The sequence below is a fragment of the Mizuhopecten yessoensis genome, unplaced genomic scaffold (assembly GCF_002113885.1).
Source record: "Mizuhopecten yessoensis strain PY_sf001 unplaced genomic scaffold, ASM211388v2 scaffold2329, whole genome shotgun sequence".
Lineage (NCBI taxonomy): Eukaryota > Metazoa > Mollusca > Bivalvia > Pectinida > Pectinidae > Mizuhopecten > Mizuhopecten yessoensis.
The window spans coordinates 7,028,819-7,052,026 of NW_018404492.1; the positions used below are offsets into that span (position 1 = coordinate 7,028,819).

General features: G+C 34.8%; 1 protein-coding gene across 1 annotated transcript in view; it reads right to left on the reverse strand.

Moving 5' to 3' along the window:
* Positions 1-415: 415 nt before the first annotated feature.
* LOC110445700 (limbic system-associated membrane protein-like) overlaps positions 416-23,208 on the reverse strand; it is a 114,880-nt gene continuing 92,087 nt past the window's right edge. Inside the window, exons 3-8 of the mRNA XM_021490474.1 lie at positions 10,643-10,847; positions 7,428-7,577; positions 6,561-6,689; positions 3,325-3,618; positions 1,996-2,175; positions 416-1,415 (exon numbers count right to left, since the gene is read on the reverse strand). Of these exons, the coding sequence (XP_021346149.1) occupies positions 1,294-1,415; positions 1,996-2,175; positions 3,325-3,618; positions 6,561-6,689; positions 7,428-7,577; positions 10,643-10,847 (1,080 nt within the window). The 3' untranslated portion in view covers positions 416-1,293. The remainder of the gene's footprint in view (positions 1,416-1,995; positions 2,176-3,324; positions 3,619-6,560; positions 6,690-7,427; positions 7,578-10,642; positions 10,848-23,208) is intronic.

Below are 23,208 nucleotides of genomic sequence, written 5' to 3' on the forward strand. Positions count from 1 at the left end.
AGACTACGATTTCGTCAGGTTAATCGGTTTGGCACTATCACAAACATGAAAACTATTGACATGAGAAACATATATATGCACTATCAACATTTCGTTTGTATTAACACGGTATATTGATGCTTTTGTAATCTGTAGATAATATACATATATGGAAAGTTTGCCCGATGTACGCACTTAAACACTCTCTCTCTCACACACACACGCATAAATTAACCAACACGCACCATACCATTTGTACATTACACGCATTCGTCCGTAATACATATCATTTAAGCAATTATGCTTTCATAAAAAATCTATTCAATGAAGTACATTAAACGTCAAACCACTTGATTGTACAACCAGCGGTATCGTGTGTTGTTCACAACTCTTTAATACAACTCATTCAGGAATAGAGCAATCTTACAACTGACGAGTATTTAGTGTACAGCATATTTTTTTACACCGTATATGGAGAACATAATCATGATGAATGAAAATGACACTATACCTTGCATCAGGTTATAAAAAACAAGTGAATACCAAAATGTCAACAAAAGCATCAATCGAATTTAAAATCGATAAAACTATGGGGAAATATGATCAAAGGAAACCCCTGAAAACGTACAAGGGGGATAAGACCAGGTGTTCCGGAAGGATAAGCGTCTTCTACTATATATGACGATACCCGCCACGGCACCATCACGCTTTATACACACAATTGGCAATAACATATTTTGCCTAGCTGTTATTTCCATCATTGGAATAAAAGGGGTTAAAATCGGTGTAACGAATTTTTGCAGTACAATGCATTAGTTTATTTATAGTTAAGATTTCTTCACTTTGTTCGCTTTTGAATCATCATTGAATTCAACCCAGATACAAAAAAAACCCGCCTGATATTGTTTTTGGATAAATTAAATCTTTAAGTACCATGGTATGTAGAATAAGGTAACTGGAATATGATAAATGATCCAGTTATAACGTAATCGGGACAATTTACTTTCCAATGAAAAGCATTGTTTCTATGTACGTTGTAGAAGTCAATTTGATCTATTGTGACAAATATAAATCATAAACATCATATAAACATAGTAATAAATATGTTTTTCTACGATCATCTTATCATTGTATCATCTTATGATTTATTATATGTAGTTTACTTTTGACTCGAAATAAAGCGGTGAAGTGCCACTATAAAAACGAAAAACTGATTTATCAAAATGTTTCACCTTATTTTATACCCTTGCGAAATTATTGAGCTGATGACATATTAGAATTTGAAAATAAAACAAATTTGCTAAATTGCACACATCATAATATAATCCAAAGAATAAAAACAGTATATGATAACAAACAATATATAAACAAACTCTTCGTTGCTATAATGGTGCTACACGTGTTCATAATGCGGACGTTCGCAGTCCCAAACTGACCTGCAAAGTAAGTAAAACATTATTTCAAATTCAACTTTTATATATGTACAGGTAGGATTTTGATATATCTAGAAAAGAAAAAAACTGCTTTCTGAAGCAGAAATGCTTGAAGTTCAAGCTTTGCGCTGTTTCAGTATAGGACGAGTCATAAATGTTTCAACGATTACTTATATGATTACATACATTATGAATAAATGATGACACATAATTAAACTCAAAGGCGCATATGAAATGACATGTAACAGACGTATGAAACGGACAAAGACAGATCAGCTTAAGTTCTAATACATATTGTAGAGTTCTAGGATCTCGAAATATACTTTGATGTGTTATTATGACTGACCTGACGAGGTTACAAACTGACTTGATGACCAGCTTATTTGGTACTGTAATACTTTGTAGATCGTTTATCAGTCAAACAAGTGATATTCCGAGATCCTAATGTGTTGTCGTAGTAAAATCTCATGTCTAAAACAGTTTTGGATGAGAAGACATTTCACTCATGTAGCGCCAACCCAAGAAAGGTATCGCTTTATCCAACACGCACACACTGTTGTCGATATTATTAGCATACTGTTACCTAAGATTTGAGTCTCTGATGATTTATGGATTTGAGCTGATTCTCTGTTTTGATTACGAATGGTTACCCCTTCCTGTCTGCCACCTATAGTGTTGATATCATCATAGGGGTTATTTGGTTCCACTCTGTATGTTGTACTCGATACAGTGGGTATTTGGGGAGGTGTAGGAACAATATATTCTGAAACAGAAAATAATACTATTATGATCATTGGATTTCTTTCATTGGATCTTCTTCAAACATTCATGCGTTACTTCAGAGTTTACTTGATAACATCCTATCCAGAAAGTACAGACTTTGCGGTTTCATGACTGCTAAATATATATTAAGAGGTTATTAAACGACCTATCCCTATCCTGCTCCTTATCTGTCCCCGAGACTCCCAAATCAGCCCGAGGGCTGATACTGAGTAGGATATGGAAAGTGTCATATGGTATCTTTTTTGTCATATACTGCTCCATAACATTAAAATGATGAGTATAACACATACAACAAACACACATCAAGTTTAAATTTTATGTTTGATATCATCGAATTCTGCTTAAAATATTGAGGAACTCAATAACGAATACAAATTATTATACAGGGTAAACATTTGCACACTTCCAGTTTGTTTACCCTCTGTCCAATAAATGAGACGTGATTTATGATAAAATGGTTGAACCGGAAGTTAAACGGATATTGCGCGTGCATGGCAGATATTGGCCGGTCCAGGATCTGCCATACGCACAGTTAGCAGTACGTGTATCACGCATGCAATGCAAAACTAGCAACAAATGGTAGGTGATATTGTTTCATTGGTAGATTTTTCTCACAGAACAAACTATGTGTGACCATTATATCAAGGTATATACGACTTATATAACAGGTTTTATGTGACGTACAGTATATGATAAGGTTAATACGGCCCATATTACACTGTATACATAACATATAAACAGTGCACCAATTTGCATAGATGAATGTAACACACACACACACACACACACACACACACACACACATAGAGGTGATTACACCTTTAAAATTTAATAATAGTAAACCACAAATCAATCACACTGCATCATACAGCTGTTTCGTCCTTGTAGGACTCAACGGTGATGCTAGGGGGGGGGGGGGGGGGGGGGGGGGGGGGGTCGACAAATTGGAAATCCAATTGGTCTAAACTACTGTTGAACCAGAAACGGAGGTGCGTACAACCTTCATTTAGTATGGATTTCAAAATCAAGACGAGTACATGTTAATTTCAAGTTAAATAAAATAAGATGCTTTCATTATGTAGATAACTCGCCGTTAAGAGAAATATACTTATTAGGTCAGCACACATACCATATAAAACCATATCTCTTTTAGAATGTCCTAACTGGTTGGCTGCCTCACAAGTGTATGTTCCGAAATCCTCCGGTCTAACGGTCTTTATTCTGAGCGTCAATGACACTGTATATTTACTATCCTCGAACACCTCCAAGTGATATTTCCATCCTTCTTTCATGTCAGGTTGCACGTTTCCGAAACGCCAAACGTTGGATCCCTGTGGTGACGCGGTAATGATACATTCTAGCATGGTTTCCTTGTCAAGGTACTGTCCCATCCGTTTGCTTAATAGACTTATCTCAGGTTTAACTAAAAAAAGAAACAAAAACACAATTCAGGATAAAAATTGTGGTTTTCATCTCATGTGGTAAACAATTGGTAAAAGAAATGTACGTAAAGGGAGACATGCGAAATAAATCACCTTGTGTATGGACAAAATTGATATTCCAAATACATGTAATATGGGTGCAGCAAATCAATAATGCCCTTGTCGATGTTTCTCAAGTAAACAGAGGTATAGTGTTACTCTGCAAGCAAGCAACAAATATTATCTTAGATCGTTTAGTCTCATCAACCAGACAAATGCGACACACTGTTTACACTAAACAAATTAAAATTTTGTGGGATGTTCTTTATTGTTCGATGATTGAAAACTGCTGATAAGTTTATACTAAATAATACATGGTTGAATAGCTGATGAGGCTGATGTGATGATTTAAAACCTTTTGATAAACACATTGTACAGACGACCAGTTAACACTGTCAAACACTTTGTGTGATATCGCTTTCAGTGTGCGGATTGTGTAGTGCTAATGTGCTCTGCACTCCTTTGTTATGTATTGGCGGTTTTAACGCATTATCAAGTTCACCAGCCGATAGCGTGCGTGGTGGTGTGACATCTCCACGGTTCATGATGCAATGCGAGCGAAAGTGCAAGCATTCAAAGCTTGTTATTGTTAATATAAACAAGATAGTGGTCTTCATTCAACTATAATTTATTCTTGCTTGTAACAAGCATTTTCATTGGCTTAAAGAGTTATGTTATCAGCCCATAACGTAAAACAATGACGTCGCCGTTTGTAAGATCGCTTTTGATTGGCTGATACAGCATCGCAATAATTTCTAAAAGAAAAGAGTCCATCAATAAAAGTGGATTTCCACAGGGATTGTGTATAGTAGATTGAATTATAAGGATTAACTTGAATATATTGTTCATGTTATGGAGCTATAACACAAACAAACGGAGTGTACTCTCATCATAACCCGCTTCGTGTAACTCTGGGTATCCATGCTTCGTTAGTTTTAATGGCCTATGCATGGTATGTTGGCTACACGATATGATTTAAAATGATCTACGAACAGAGTTTAGTCATAATCATTGACATTTCGTACATGTTAGAACAAAATATATTTTAAAATCCGATTGAATGTATTATATATAAATATTTTGTTACTGATATCTATTGTAGAGATCCTGAAAGCTTTTGTAGCGATCTTGGAAGCTACTGTAGCGATCCTGATATCTATTGTAGCGATCCTGATATATATTGTAGCGATCCTGATATCTGCTGTAGCGATCCTGATATATAATATAGCGATCATGATATCTGTTGTAGCGATCTCGATATCAATTCTTGCGATCCTTATGGCTATTAAAGCGATCCTATGTTGTAGCGATCTCGATATATATTGTAGCGATCCTGATATCTATTGTAGCGATCCTGATATATATTGTAGCGATCCTGATATCTATTGTAGCGATCCTGATATTTATTATAGCGATGATAATATCTGCTGTAGCGATCTCGATATCAATTCTTGCGATCCTTATGGCTATTAAAGCGATCCTATGTTGTACCGATCATAATATATTGTTGCGATGCTTAGTTTTTAATTTTCATTTGTATTCGTTTTAAACTCATTGCGATAGTTTTAACCTTTTGAAATGTCATTTTTGTTAAATCCACAGTCCTTATTTAAGTTAACAATTTTTCTTTATTCAAAGCAACCAATGATATTTAACTTGATGTAAGCTGGTTGTGTAATTAAATTAGCGGAGTGTGATGTATAACGTTACGTATACATAAAGGTGGTAGGTCTCTAAATATGTACGGCTATGTTAATGTTAAACTTCAACGGTGATTGCAATTACCAAACAGTCTATTCCGTCTTTGCGTATTGCAGAATTATCTTCTCTTGTAAGCAGGCATTGATTGTTACGACATTGGTTTGTGAGAGTAATGTCATCAATTTTTGAGAAAGCGATGTAATTTTCTCACACAAACCAATGACGTAACAATCAATACCTGCTCACAAGAGAAGATAACTCTGCAATACGCAAAGACGGAATACCAGCATCTGTTGTATGTCTTACGTGCCTTTGCTGGTTGCATGTATCTATTAAGTCAATAACAAACTGAATGTACGAAAGCCATGTTGCATAGATAGGTACATGTATATGAACAAATAGCGTATCAACGTGCACATGTTAAAATCAGAAATTGAAAACGAATTACGAAATATCTGTAAATTTCTTACAGCAAACAAAACCGGGTCTAATTTTCTTATACCTTTATCAGGAAAGGTTTGAATATGTTTTATCGTAAGCTTTTGTGACTGAAACTTGAAATCTGGAATCTTTGAGTATTTTTTGTACATTAAAGGTAGTCATACATAATATCACATATTGTCAACTAAAGATAGATGTAATTACACGAACAAAATGTTTTATGAACAGAACGCATTCAAAACCTCGGTACAACGTATTATAATTACTTATAGTGTATTGATGCTGTGTTTAGATTAGGTCAGCAGCTAAATGTAATATAAGGTTTTGTGAATATTTAAAGTTAATCTTTATTACATTATTGGTTGTGTGGCTACGTATGCAGGCTTAGAATAGACTACAGTTTAAATGCAGTCAGTATATGGGCAACAACATTTTCTTCTCGCTTTCCTCGAGTAATCATTAATCTCAATTTGATATGATAGTTAAAGGATAGTCCGGGCGAGGCGGCTCTTCTTCTGCGTAATCAACAAAGGAAAGTTTCGCTCCATGTCATATGTTAGGCTGTCTGGGCATAAGACGCCAGGTCAAAGGTTTTGTAGACCGGCTTGACTCGTGATAAATAACACGTGATCTATGGTCAACTATTTTCCTAACGCTGGGTCTGTAATCCTTAGCGACGGTAACTAGTGAAACGTTACAATATTTTGTACAGGAGATTTATGCTACATACGGGTTTACGTACAATGTACTTTGACTTCTATCTGCCTCTGGACTGCAGGCGGCACGCCGTTAAAGGCCATGCACTCGTATATCCCTCCGCAGTATCTGCTGATGTTGCGGATAACTAGAACCTCACCCTCTTTTCCAACTCCTAAAAAATAAAATATTGATAAATTTATACGAAGTCGCTGACGAAATAACCTACCGAGAAGCGAATGGCTGCTTTGTAAGTTTTGCTCAGAACGTGTCTTCCCCGACCACGTGACGTCACAGAAGTAATGCGGTTACCAAAATTACAAAGAAAGGAATTGCCTAATACCAAACAATGCAAGTTACGTTGCATCATTCACCCATTTTATAAGTGCCTATATGTCCCTCGTTGAGAATATACCTTCAGTGGTATTTCGTCGTCAAGATGGAGTCTGTGAGTATGGAAAATCCGCAACCTGCTTATGTTTAAATTTGCGTCAGATAATCTTTTTATGGATATTGGATTTTGCCTCCTTTTTTTTCGATGAAAGGGAAAATGTTGTATAACAAAACTTAAATAATTTTATGGATATTGATAGGGAATACCAAATGTGCATTCGAGGAATGCGAATATATAACATTCTTTGATGTTTATTTAATGAATCAAGGTAAAACACACAGTGATAAATATAATTGGTCAAAATAATATTCATGTGACTTTCAAGACCTCAAACTAAAACCGTTTTACAATTTGATTTACTTATTTAGTCAATTATTTGTACTATTTAATTACAATGGTCCGTTGTATTATTGTCAGTTCTTTCATTATTTTGCATGCAGAATAAGTCTGGCTATTCATATTGTTTACATACAGAATGAATCTTTATAATAGAAACGGCATTTGTACAGTAATACATACTGTCACGACCCTGTGGACTTTCGTCTGTGCGTCGGTACCACGTGATCGTTGGGGGCGGAACTCCTGTGGCATTACACACGAGTTCTACATCACTCCTTTCCCGCACTGTGACGACATTGGAGGAAGAATAGTCCAGTATACGCGAGGGAACTGAAACATATAACATATGGCAGCACAATAAATGGAATGGTTTGTATAACCAACATACATATAAGACGAAGATGTTATGCTTTCCAGCCCAATTTTTGAGATAATCAACGTTTGTGTAAATTCGTAGTGAATTATTCGGATTTATATAGACAAACTAAATATCAATCACTATTTAAATAGTTTATCGAAGATTCTCACAAGAATGAACTCGTGAGCATTGAATTGACAGAAAAGCAATCTTGAGTAAGCATAATAAATAGAAAATGAGGGTTTGGAGTCTACAAACCACCCAACACAAAAGCCATATAATTATCATAACATCTTGAGATGGAACCAGGTTCTAAGACCTATTCATCTTATTTATCATTTTCCAAATTGTAGGTAACTTTTAAATATAACAGATACTTAACTTGTTTAACAAGGTAATATATATTTGATAGAAATTTAACATTTTTGATGAAATGAAAAATACTCGAATGAAGTGAGGTTCCTTTCAAACATTTTCCCCACACATTATATCGTAGGTGTGTGTATACTATCATGAAGGTTACAAAGATATCTATTTACGTTCAAAATTACACAGATCATTTTTCTTGCTTTTCAGGAAACGTTTCGAACACTTTTGTTTGGAAACAACGTCGTTTTCATATGATTATCTATTCCGTAAGGCGACATAATTCAATCGGAACCATTCGGACATTTCCGTCATGACCTGATTGATATCATATTACTCTAAAACTATGACGGAAAAACCCAAAACATTTCCAATTGTAAAATGTGTTGCATGTTGATAACATTTTGAGTTAGAAAAGTTTATTAGAAACGTTTCGAACACCTTTTTTTTTGGAAATAACGGCGTTTTCATATGATTATCTATTCCGTAAGGCGACATAATTCAATCGGAACCATTCGGACATTTCCGTCATGACCTGATTGATATCATACTACTCTAAAACTATGACGGAAAAACCCAAAACATTTCCAATTGTAAAATGTGTTGCATGTTGATAACATTTTGAGTTAGAAAAGTTTATTAGAAACGTTTCGAACACCTTTTTTTTGGAAATAACGGCGTTTTCATATGACTATCTATTCCGTAAGGCGACATAATTCAATCGGAACCATTCGGACATTTCCGTCATGACCTGATTGATATCATACTACTCTAAAACTATGACGGAAAAACCCAAAACATTTCCAATTGTAAAATGTGTTGCATGTTGATAACATTTTGAGTTAGAAAAGTTTATCAGAAACTATAGAACAAGGATGTCAGTATCAAGTTTTGTGTAATCCGAAGACTGAAACAGTACAATGAAGACTGACCAAAGTAATACAATTTATTGTTTCAATATGTTAGTCAACCGAAGTTTTACGAAGGAGACTGTCACAATAACTATGAAAAAAATAGAATAAAGCAGAAAAAACATCAACCTATGCGAGAAATTATGAAACATTTTATTCCACATTGCGACATACTGTTCTTGATGAAACGGGAGCATATCATGACGGGTGTCACATATGATGAAGACAATACTTAACCGTTCGGAGTATCTAGTTTAAATATCGATTTAGATTCTTGTCTTTGAGTGTTAACACTGCAGTCTAAATTATTTTAAAATCTATTTCTGAGACAAGGTTTAAATTTTAACATCCGTAGAGCAAGTATTATTATATAACTGATACATACTCCGTATTCCCTTTGTGTTTATTCCCCGTGTTATCGTGAGCATCACAACTGAAATATCGCTGCAAATAGTCTAACCAGACACGTAATTGCCTAGCTGTGTATTGGTAATTTACAGTGAGATTCTTGTCGTACGATTTCCACGCCAATTATCACCCAAGAACCCACTGTATGACCTCCTTCGCAAATTCCTAAAAGAGAACTTAATTTAAGTTATGGATCTAGTGAATAGACCTTCTCCCTGCTCATAATTTTGTTATTTAGTACAAAGCACGATTAATGAGAAATATCCTTGGTATCAAAGAGATCATTCGGGAGATCTGAATAGGGGAATGAAATAAATACATCGTGTCGAGATGGAAATTTCGATAGTCGTTTTGAATTGTTTCTTTCCGAATTATGTCATCCAGCTCTCCCGAGACATGTAACTGAACTGACATTATCCTACTCGGCTGTTGAGTGGAATCAGTACTTAATGCAAAGGATTCGTAACGGTGACAGGTACAGACAACTGTGTGTTAGGACTACACCTAAATCACACGTTCTCCTTCAAACTTACAACGTCTCTTAAATGTTCATTTCGATCACAGATCACATATTCATAAGTCTTTCATTTAAAACAATTATAATCGGATTTATGATGTGTCATGTAAAGGAACAATATAAATCTAGATCGTGAAAGTTAACGGGAAATTTGCTTGAACTGTTTACCAGGTACCGATGTTCCAGAAACCTGCATGTACAATTTGTAACACTTTGAACAAAACTTTAAACCTTGCCCAGCACAAACTTTGAAATATGCCTTTCTGAATGACAAATTATAATAAACTATAACAATTCTAGCAAAATCTCTGTGGAATAAAATACATCATATCAGTTTTATACAGTCATTGCAGTACATATTAAATTAATCAAGTAACAAGATTACAGTACAACATTGAAATAATTTCAGAATTAATGTCGTTTGATTTTTTTCTATATATATTTATCAAAGCATTTTGTTCATGAATCTATCATGCGACCTGCACAAAGATATTTTTAAGCTATTATCGCATAACCTGCATGGAAACAAACCTTATTTAGCTACTGGACGCATTTTGTAGATGTGGTTGCTATTGTGACGTAACTAAAAAGACTGAAGTCGCCTCAATTACAAATTCCAACAAATGCATAATTTACGACAGATATTAGGCAAATTAATCAAATATTAAGCACGTTAAGTGTGGGGTACGGACATTCTACCCTGAAATATAAGGTATTGAGGCAGATATTGGTTTAAGTACCGCTGATATAATATCCATAGCCATCGCTCCTTCGTGTGATAGACTCTTAAACATCTATAAGGTACTATCGTACATGCATGTGGTACAGAACTGACCTTGTATGATGAGGCGAATCCTTTTGATGGTAACTGGCTGGGTATTAATTGTGCACATGTAATCACCCCGGTCCTCATACTTTACACTGCGTATGTGGAGGTTGTAGTCCCCCATAAATGGCCGCTCTATACTCATACGGGGGTCGTTTATAAAGCGACTTTCCTTTTGACTCACAACAATACGCTTGGGGTTCATCCACACAACCTACAAAGAAAGAAGATGTTTAAAAATAAGATATACCTGGCTACATTGCAGATGTAGTTGTGAAGGATAAGTTATACCGTATACAAACTGACATAAACATTATAAATTACCATGCAACGTTAGTGGAACAGTCAGAATGAGTGTTAGTCATTAGAATGTATCAGGGTTGTAGAGAAAAACATTGTAAAATAAGATAGATTCGTCGATGGTGCTAATCTGGTGCTTATAACATGACGTGTTTTATTTTCTACTTCAGCTACATTTTCTGTACAGTGCTGTAGCATGTGAGTAAGCTATACCTGTTTAAAGGAGACAGTAACACTTCAGGGTATTGAAGTAAGCACACTGTCGTCATTGTCCATTCTGTCATTGTTATGTAAAACTCACTATGTCCGTAGTTATGTTACTGATACAATCGGGAACATATATAAGGCACGGTAGTCTAGTGGTAGGAAGCCGGGCTCGAGTCACGGCACGGCACTGTGTTGTATCTTTGAGCAGTTGTTCCAGTCTGCTCAGCTGTAGATGAGTACGTGGTTGGGCAGTGATATAATTGTTGAATGTTAGCTGTTAGCGCCGAAATGGCAGCTCCGGCTGTGTGCTCCCAAGGGAGTTGAGAAAAATATTGGCTGGTTGCAAAGGCCTTATAACCACGGATAATAATTTGTGAACCGCTTCGAGACGACCAACGAACTAGGTTGTGATAAAGCGGTATATAAGAACTTCGAATTATTATTATGAATTTATAAAACATTATTTCAGGAATTATGTTATTGATACCATCGGGAACATAAACATGTGATAATCGGTAAATTATGAACATTAAAATCCTCATAAGTATAAGTAAATGTGTATTAGCTAATATCAAATCTAGAGCAAATATAAATACTAAAATTGTTTCTTAAATAATGACGATAAACAGAATAAAGGTCCTCCCTTAATTGTTTATTTGAATAGCATCCATGTTTGATGTTCCAATTATACAACTCTCCTGTAACCGGCTAGGAAGGTTTATACAATACATGGCTATTCAAATTATATATCAGAGAAGAGGAACTTCAACAAATGTTTCATCACAGGCTTGCAGTTACCTAATACCGAGGCAAAGCTGCCTTCAATATCTGTCTCGAAAAGCGTTTATTTCCAGAATATTAAGTCTTAAAGTATTTTGAAGACAGAGGGAACATTCATCATTTGAATTTTTGTAATGCTTAGATGTATTGAGGAATTTTATGTAATTCGTGTACATTTATTATTTTCTAACAGTTTAAGTAACGGAATCGAAGTTACCGTGATAAGTTTCACAATACATTTGCATTAATGAAAATAAATATATCGTAAAGAATGACAACCCCTTTTTATAGGCAAGTAAGCAAACCAAATTTTGTATACTTCGTAATTGTTTTCAGATATCAGATTTGCATGGCATTATTTTGGTCGGTCCAGGGTCTAATATGTTATTCGTAAAACTTCATATTTAAGAAGAAATAACCAGACCGATCTGTTATACTTTTCACATAACAAGACGACCAGCAAATCGATAATGTCGTTATGCAAATAGTGATACCACTATTCCAATGAGCTAAAATTCCTACAATACAAGGTTGTAATATTACTTGCAAACCATCACAAAGACAATTTAATTAACTTGATTAATCTCCATGAAAGTTATTTTGTCATTTTTATCGAGAATAAACCCTCACAATCGCGCCAATGGTAAAAACGACTAATGTAAATTCACACTTGTAGCCCCATACATTTCAATACAATGAATATAGCATTATTATTTCAACAGCCCTTCAAATATTTAACAGGTCTGCTAATAGCATTTTTAGATTCCAACATTTTTGGATTTTGGTTTCTTGTTTGTAGCTATGGTCATACATGTACCTGTACATATTAAAGGGCAACAAAAGAAACCCTCTCTCCTTCCTGACCTTTCTCTCTCACAGCGATCTTTTGACCAATTACTCTTATCTTAAGACAACCTAGCATTTCAGTTTTCTCCTCACTTGTATGATTATATTTACTTTCATTTTTTGAATGTTGAACACAATGGTCAGCTTTATCCCGGATGTGAACAGTGTAAGGTAATGTTAAAATCGAATGTGGAAAGGATCAATTAAATTGAAATATTCCGGACCGTTTCGTCAAAAAGGGAGTATCTAATTTAATGAGCATTCACTATTGTTTGATATTGTATGATTCTGGGGTTAAATTAAATATGCGTAGCTTTATCTATGATAAAGCAAAAAAGAGTTGCTATTTATTCTAAATTAGTTTTGTGGCGTTTCTTAATGTCTTTCCTTATATCTTAGTATTTCATCGATTTCTTGTGCTTTTTTTACTTTAAATTCTAAGAGTGTCTTATATTGCCAACTGCATGTCTATAAAGTATTCTGCAGTGCAGATTATGTAGTAGTGTATGTTGTTAGTGTTTGTTATTTTGCACACAACACACAACGCATATTTCAACATAATATTGCAGTCAAGCATTGTTTGAATCTAAAATGGATAACGTAAAACTGTTGGCTATATTTTTACAAAAGAATATATACATGATGTAGCTCATCGTACCGGATAATTGTCGTCTGATCGGATCATGGAGTTAACAAGTGGCTAGGTCTTAGGACATGCTTCACTCTGCTTTATAGACAGATAGTCCTGAATTGTATCTTATGAAAGCTAGCTAATGCAACAGACCTTTTAGAAGAAACAAAAGATCCAACCTTTGACCGAGTACAGCCGTTAATTCGAATATTGAAAAGGATTCGTATCTTTTCTATGAATTTGTATTCAATCGACAGTTATAAATATGCCAGATAATGTCAAAAACATATTGCTGTAAGTGCAGTCCAAAGTTGTGGCCTACTCCTAAATACAATTAAGGAAGGACAATAAATTGCTAAAATGCGCCTCACCGAGGTATTAGGCTACTTGAGACGCATTTTGCAAAGCTTGATCGCCTGTAATTGGGTCTATATTACACACACCTAGTTATTATGGAAAAAGCATCATCCATCAAAAATTCTGGGTATAAATCTCTCTCGGAATGATGTCACTTCCGGGATTTTTATGACAGATTTGCATATAATAGCCTCCGTTAAAAATATTCTATATTCCGGAAGGATAAATTATTTCCGATGGAAGAATAAAATTGCTCTTCCTCTTATTTCTAGCTATAGGGTGGCTTGGAAAAAGCGCGCTGGTGGAGGAATTGATGATGTTTAATTACGAATTTATTGATCACCAGGATGAATATGAGTATATATTGACAACAAAATACTCAAAAAAGTAGTAAAGAAGTATACATTGTTGAATAAAACATCTATGGTACAAATTTTAGTATTGTTTTAGCGCACTTTCCCTATCATCGGAAAGCATTCAGTTATCTATAACCACTGAATTTGAAATCAATGTATTCCTTTGTGTTATAGATACACATATATCTCAAATTGCGGAAATTGTTGCCAACGTGCAAGGTTGTGAATGCGGTTTTGCAGCACCACAAACTCAAACACGGGGACAAAACTTAACTAAAAGTCGGAAATAAGGACACATAAAACAATGAATAAATAACGAACTTTACAAAAAGGCAACCACAAAACCATCTATCATGGGAGGGCAACATATTCCTGTACCAGTGAAAACATGATGGTCACCTTTTATCTAGGTCATAGTGAAAAAACTGTCATTGTAGCTGCTGAAAATGTCATATTTATTATCAGGTCCCTCCGGAATGAACACCAAACCCTAAGTTGATTAGTGATCAACAGGTTGCGTCTTTATAGAAAATCGTTAAACTTAAAATGCTTTGGAAAAGTAAATCAGTTGTTACATGTAAACGCGATATATCTTTGTAAGTCCGTATGTTTTCGAAAGAGGCAGGTTGATAGACATGAAATAATAGTTGCCAGAATTAGTCACTTTAAATGTACTGATTGTAAATATTCTACAATACCTCTGAATGCTTGTATTTAGCAGTTATGTCTTTAATCTAAAAGGTATATTAGCTACATGGTATATATAAAATGTTTCCCATATTTGAATATCGAGATGCAACAATCAAGCAGAATATTTAAGGCTTGTCGACAATTTGTGTATTTGCCGCTTGGTGTTAAAGGGTCAACTAAAAACATTGAATTAGGAAAATCTGAAAATAGCAAACATCCTGTTATTGAATATCATTTGGGACATTTTCCTCGATTATATCGACGAACAAATTGATATAGACTTTATTTTAAATCCCAAACGATCGTATACACTGTAGATTATAAGCACTTCACGATTGTCTTTATTTATTGAAGCTTATTCTTATAATGTGAGCAGATTTCACTATACGTGACAACTTCTAAGACGAGTTGTCGACTCAATATGTTATGACCTTAACTTATAACCTGCTGCTATTGTTGTTGTTACGACTGCCATCATGAAGTATTGCTGATGTTTGCAGAATAACGCACACTGGTTTTATGATTGGCATTCATGTACAAAGTAGTTGCCAGAGTATTATTTCAAATTTCAAATCCTTCAATATTTCTCTAACCCTGTTAGTTAAATCCCACGCATTAAACGTCTGTCATATATAACAATTAAACAAAGCCATTAGCCAGAGATTAGTTAACTGAGGCCATGAAGTGGAGTTACGAGTTTGTTAGCGGTACTGGCACCTAATGATCTGGATGATACCATGAAGACTAAAAACAGCTTCATTATTCACAACATGAAAAGTGCAAACAGATCAATGAAATTCACAGCAGTGTCTTAAACTTGAACATTCTAGTGATATTTTAAACAAGACGAAATAATTTTATTAATTTTAAGCAATATGTTAATGTAAAACAAAAACTGCTTTAGTAAACAAATCCGGTATCTGTCACGAAACAGAGAAAAGCAGAAGCTGGCATTTTGACAGAGAACATGACCTTCTTGGTTCACAGGGAGACAACACTTATGAAGCTCTTGTTGTTACTTTTCCCTTTATTGCTCGTGTGTGACTGTGTACTTTATGGACACTTTGTTTTGCCCATATGAGGCGTAAATACGTGACAACTGTATGGACACTACAACCACAAAACTCGTATTGTCTCTCCCCCAAAAAGTGCATGTGTGTGATTACTGTATGACATATGTAACCTTAAAAAAAAACAGGAATATAATACCCAGGTGTCAACAAAAACGTAATTCACACTCAATATCCATAACGCTAGAGCAAAATTTCATATCATGAAAGGTTAACATGGCGACCACGAGCAGGTGTTCTTCAAGGGTTTGTGTATTCTGATTTATCGACATCCTCTATTTAAATATAAATCGCCCTAAGCCCTATAGATGTAATTTAATCTAATAAAAGCTCCGATGACCCCTCCCTCCAAAGTGCATGTGAGTGATATTTGCATAAGTGACCTTATTTCGCAAATATCATCTTTTCTTCAATGTGTGTACAGTGTATGTACTGAATTGTATCACACTGTGAAAATGAGATGCTTATCTCCGATAACTTATATTTGAATGCTATTGGATTATGGTTTACCTTATTATCGTTCTTAGTCTTTTTCGTAACTGTTATTTTATCTCTAATGCTTGATTCTAAGATTGCTTTCTTTCTTTTTAAACAAAAATGAAACTGTCATGGGTGCGTTAGAGCGAGCGTGTATTTACTTGATATTTCTGTTATACAATATAATGACGACATTACGGACTTTTGAGACACAAACATTCGGTAACAATGATATAACATTGACTTAAAGCCTGCTGATTATTTTCAAGTAATGCCAACTGTCAATTTAAGGCAATCAATATTACCGAAAGTCTAAAATTGCCTCGTTTACATAACGTTCGCTGACGGAAAGTACAATTTGTCTGCACGAATGTAATTTTGTAGGAAGTACTCGCTGTTATTACAGCTTTGAAAATATCTACAATTAAAGGAAATATGTTCACTACAATAATGAAATAACTGTCATTATATTGCAGGAATACAAACGTGGTTTTCGAAGACATAATGGCTAACTTACTTTGATGGACAGTTCATCGTTTCATTCGAGACAATTAGCAGGCGTCACACATAGTTCTTTCAAAGCATTATTCGACATTGTGTATTAACGGAGACGTACGAATGAGTACGTATTGGAGAAGCATACCGAATGCTAAAATTTGTACTGCTTTAATAAGGTTTTGATCAGCATTAGAGATTGTGATCAAAATACCGATGACGATGATTTTTACATGTTTGTAGTACACTCGACAAGTCTTTACACTCAAACACAACAGATAAAATATAGTGTTTTATCTATCAGTAAAGATACTCGTACAAATGTACAACGTCAGTAATAAAAACACGTGAATCTGAGTATGTCTCAGCTAGTTCCCGTTAGTAGTTGTACAATTGCATTAATCCTTTCATAAGGCTCGCGATGGTATTAGACCAGTTATAATGTATACAATGACGATTTCAATTTAGGACATCAACGTGACCGAAGTAGTATCAGATAATAAGTATCGGAAAGGTCTAAATATGTATCAATCTACCTATCTATAGCTGTGCGAAACATAGTGTGATATATTTCTCTTTGTTATTTGTATGCATCTACTTTCAATACTTACATTATGAAATATAATTGTAAATTAGAATAAAAAACAAGGGTTTCACAATCAACATCAAAACATTAACTTGTCAATATCACGTATAATATAACCAGTTACATGTACCGTCACACCATTCACAAACGCAAAACCATTACATGATTCACATTCTCATCACCGTTATACGATACACAAACTCGAAACAAAATATAAAAAAACTTATTCACTAATGCTCATAACCATTGCATGATACACAAACCCATAGCAGTCACATGATACACAAACCCATAGCCGTCACATGATACAATGCCAATAATCGTCTCATGACACACGAACTCATAACCGCCACGTGATACACAAACTCAAAACTGTTACAGATGATACACCAACGCATTTCCATCACTTGATATGTAAACTCATAACCGTCACGTGATACAAAAACTCATCAACATCATTTGATACAAAACAATAACTCATCAACATCACTTGGTACAAAACAAAAATTCATCGACACTACTTAGTACATTGTACAAACGAAAAACTCATCGACATCACAAGATACAAAACAAAAACTCATAAACATCACATGATACAAAGCAATAACTCATCAACATCACTTGGTACAAAAAAACTCATCGACATCACTTGGTACATTGTACAAATGAAAAACTCATCGACGTCACAAGATACAAAACAAAAACTCATAAACATCACATGATACAAAACAATTACTCATCAACATCACTTGGTACAAACAAGAACTCATCGACATCACTTAGTACATTGTACAAATGAAAAACTCATCGACATCACAAGATACAAAACAAAAACTCATAAACATCACATGATACAAAACAATTACTCATCAACATCACTTGGTACAAAGTACAAATGGAAAACTCTTCGACATCACTTGGTACAAACAAAAACTCATCGACATCACTTGGTACAAACAAAAACTCATAAACATCACATGATACAAAACAATTACTCATCAACATCACTTGGTACATTGTACAAATGGAAAACTCTTCGACATCACTTGGTACAAACAAAAACTCATCGACATCACTTGGTACAAACAAAAACTCATAAACATCACATGATACAAAACAATTACTCATCAACATCACTTGGTACATTGTACAAATGGAAAACTCTTCGACATCACTTGGTACAAACAAAAACTCATCGACATCACTTGGTACAAACAAAAACTCATAAACATCACATGATACAAAACAATTACTCATCAACATCACTTGGTACATTGTACAAATGGAAAACTCTTCGACATCACTTGGTACAAACAAAAACTCATCGACATCACTTGGTACAAACAAAAACTCATAAACATCACATGATACAAAACAATTACTCATCAACATCACTTGGTACATTGTACAAATGGAAAACTCTTCGACATCACTTGGTACAAACAAAAACTCATCGACATCACTTGGTACAAACAAAAACTCATAAACATCACATGATACAAAACAATTACTCATCAACATCACTTGGTACATTGTACAAATGGAAAACTCTTCGACATCACTTGGTACAAACAAAAACTCATCGACATCACTTGGTACAAACAAAAACTCATAAACATCACATGATACAAAACAATTACTCATCAACATCACTTGGTACATTGTACAAATGGAAAACTCTTCGACATCACTTGGTACAAACAAAAACTCATCGACATCACTTGGTACAAACAAAAACTCATAAACATCACATGATACAAAACAATTACTCATCAACATCACTTGGTACATTGTACAAATGGAAAACTCTTCGACATCACTTGGTACAAACAAAAACTCATCGACATCACTTGGTACAAACAAAAACTCATAAACATCACATGATACAAAACAATTACTCATCAACATCACTTGGTACATTGTACAAATGGAAAACTCTTCGACATCACTTGGTACAAACAAAAACTCATCGACATCACTTGGTACAAACAAAAACTCATAAACATCACATGATACAAAACAATTACTCATCAACATCACTTGGTACATTGTACAAATGGAAAACTCTTCGACATCACTTGGTACAAACAAAAACTCATCGACATCACTTGGTACAAACAAAAACTCATAAACATCACATGATACAAAACAATTACTCATCAACATCACTTGGTACATTGTACAAATGGAAAACTCTTCGACATCACTTGGTACAAACAAAAACTCATCGACATCACTTGGTACAAACAAAAACTCATAAACATCACATGATACAAAACAATTACTCATCAACATCACTTGGTACATTGTACAAATGGAAAACTCTTCGACATCACTTGGTACAAACAAAAACTCATCGACATCACTTGGTACAAACAAAAACTCATAAACATCACATGATACAAAACAATTACTCATCAACATCACTTGGTACATTGTACAAATGGAAAACTCTTCGACATCACTTGGTACAAACAAAAACTCATCGACATCACTTGGTACAAACAAAAACTCATAAACATCACATGATACAAAACAATTACTCATCAACATCACTTGGTACATTGTACAAATGGAAAACTCTTCGACATCACTTGGTACAAACAAAAACTCATCGACATCACTTGGTACAAACAAAAACTCATAAACATCACATGATACAAAACAATTACTCATCAACATCACTTGGTACATTGTACAAATGGAAAACTCTTCGACATCACTTGGTACAAACAAAAACTCATCGACATCACTTGGTACAAACAAAAACTCATAAACATCACATGATACAAAACAATTACTCATCAACATCACTTGGTACATTGTACAAATGGAAAACTCTTCGACATCACTTGGTACAAACAAAAACTCATCGACATCACTTGGTACAAACAAAAACTCATAAACATCACATGATACAAAACAATTACTCATCAACATCACTTGGTACATTGTACAAATGGAAAACTCTTCGACATCACTTGGTACAAACAAAAACTCATCGACATCACTTGGTACAAACAAAAACTCATAAACATCACATGATACAAAACAATTACTCATCAACATCACTTGGTACATTGTACAAATGGAAAAATCATCGACATCACAAGATACAAAACAAAAACTCATAAACATCACTTGGTACAAAACAATTACTCATCAACATCACTTGATACAAAACAAAAACTAATCAACATCACAACATACCAATGAAAAACTCATCAAGATCACTTGATACAAAACAAAAACTCATCAACATCACATGATACAAAGCAAAACCTCATCAACATCACGTGATATAAAAAAAACAACATCACATGATACTAACGTTTTGAATGATGCTATGGCTTCAGATCAATATATCTATATATCATTAGAACAATTAACGTGCTTACTTTCGGGGCTTTTATGGTTTTATCTGATTAATCTTTTCTTAGCCTTTGATAGTAACATTGTTTACGATTAATGTACAGATAACCTCGAAAAAATAAATCATCGTAAATGTAAACTTTATTTGTTTTACAACAATTATGAAGCATGTTTTTAAAAATTATATTTATCATCTTTGTTAGCCCGGCTGAAAGCGCAGAGGGGGATTTAGTGTAATAGAAAACCCACGTGGACGAGGAGTTGACAAAATTCCTCTTCACGTCCGATCGGGGAATCGAACAACGGCCGTCTTGATAAAAGGCGAGCGCGCTATCCGCTGCGCCATCCGAGCACCTAGTCATTAATAATGATAATGATAATTTGAGGTTCTTGTATACCGCTTTATCACAACCTAGTTCGTAGGTCGTCTTAAAGCGGTTCACAAATTATTATCCGTGGTTATAGGGCCTTTGCAACCAGCCAGTAACCTTCTCAAATCCCTGGAGAACATACAGCTATTACTGCCATTTCGGCGCTCACATCTAGCATTCAACAATTCTAGCAGTGCACAACCACGTACTCATTTACAGCTGAGTGGACTGGAACAAGCGAAGTAAAGTATCTTGCTCATGAATACAGCACAGTGCCGTGCCGTGACTCGAACCAGCTACCCTTCGGTCACGAGCCCGGCGTCCTACCACTAGACTACCGTGTCTCCTTCATATTGCTTTCACGCGAAAAAGGTTTTATTGTCTTTGTTGTAAAGAGCACTATAAAGCAAGTAGGAGCATCACGTCGACGAGAACACACTGATAATGTGACATACGAAAGTCTGAGAATATGACGTACACATTTAAAAAAAAAAATTGAGATCAGAACGTTCGATTAACCTCGGTAGGATTTCTTATCAAGAAAACACGATAAAAAATGAAAACAGTTTCCCGTCACTCTTCTTGCGTGACAGTCCTGACAAAAATGGAATTAACATTTTCCCAGATTTTAAAAAGTCATTTTGAAACGACATTCATGATTTCATCCTGTGTTTGTTATTAAATTGGAATCGGCTTTTTACAACCGATTATAGACACGTTTGTATATTTATCGGCTATATTAAAAACAAACAATGGGGGCTTCAATCTTGATTAATACAGAAGGTAAGACCGCCATAGCTGTCAAACCCAACAAACCACTATCTTGCTATAAGATCTTGAAGCAGTCGATATTCCTATCGTCTGCTAGTCACTGGAGCGGGAGCTATCACGGGAGATTTCAATCATTATTGAAAACCGTCTCTAGCTATGTTTTCTTAAGAAACAACAGTTGAGCCGTTTTCTTTGATAGGGTATTAGTGCAATGTTGAGACTTGTTCTTAACTTTAGTGGAAACAGGATCAAAACCTGACATTTCTATGCCCATTCTCATATCCTAATGACAGGCGAATCAAGACCGTTTTGGCCATTTGTTTTCATAACAGATAGACGCTTAAACCGCAGCTCATGTTTTGCTTTTGAGAATTACGTGAAGTAATTGCTAAATCAGAAGTCAATATCCTTTGTCAATATGATGCAATAGAGCACCATATCTTTCCCTAGAGTCGACAATGACTTGCGTCTATGTATGATTGATCAATATGCTAACGCTTAAGATGATCCAAGATTTGTTGTCAATTAATATTTTTGCACAGGGGATTTTGGTGAAGTTATCGATTACAAACCACGACTGATTAGAAAATATAAAGGGGGTATTGTGTGTCGTCAGTCGTGTGTTTCTAGAGTGTACTATTTGTCTCTCATATAGCGGTAACCTTGGGTATGTTTTGTTGGTGGTATTATTATTAGGCACCTAGAACGGGATTGCAGATTACAATTTGGGCTCTGCCAAAAGTGACATCTTAAGAAATTATGTTGAAAATATGTACGACAAATTGAAGGCACGTTATTGACATGTGTGGTTTGAATTAGTCATACAATGTATTACCCATATGAATGTGGGAAATTAGCAAGTGCCTACACCCCAATTATATGATTTTAAGGGAATTAATATTTTTTCTAATTACAATTATTGTTCATTGTATTGCAGATTGGTTTTTCCAAGAAAGGCAGAAACCGAAACATATTTTAGATTTTAAAGTTAATTTCGGTTAAGCTGCATGCTAGTTTTATTTTTAATTAGATACTCAATGTATGTGGTACATGTATGTTTACACATGTAGAACGTACAATAAACAGTTGTACTTCATTGTTTATTAAAAAAACACATTCTTCACCTAGAAATGATAAAAGACAACGGCAAAACCTGAAATGACCATAAACAATTGGAAAGACATATGATGATACCAAAAGATATAATTGGAAGCGAAACTATGTGCTTTGAGAAGGAACGCATTTCCTGCAAATTGCAGAAGGCAT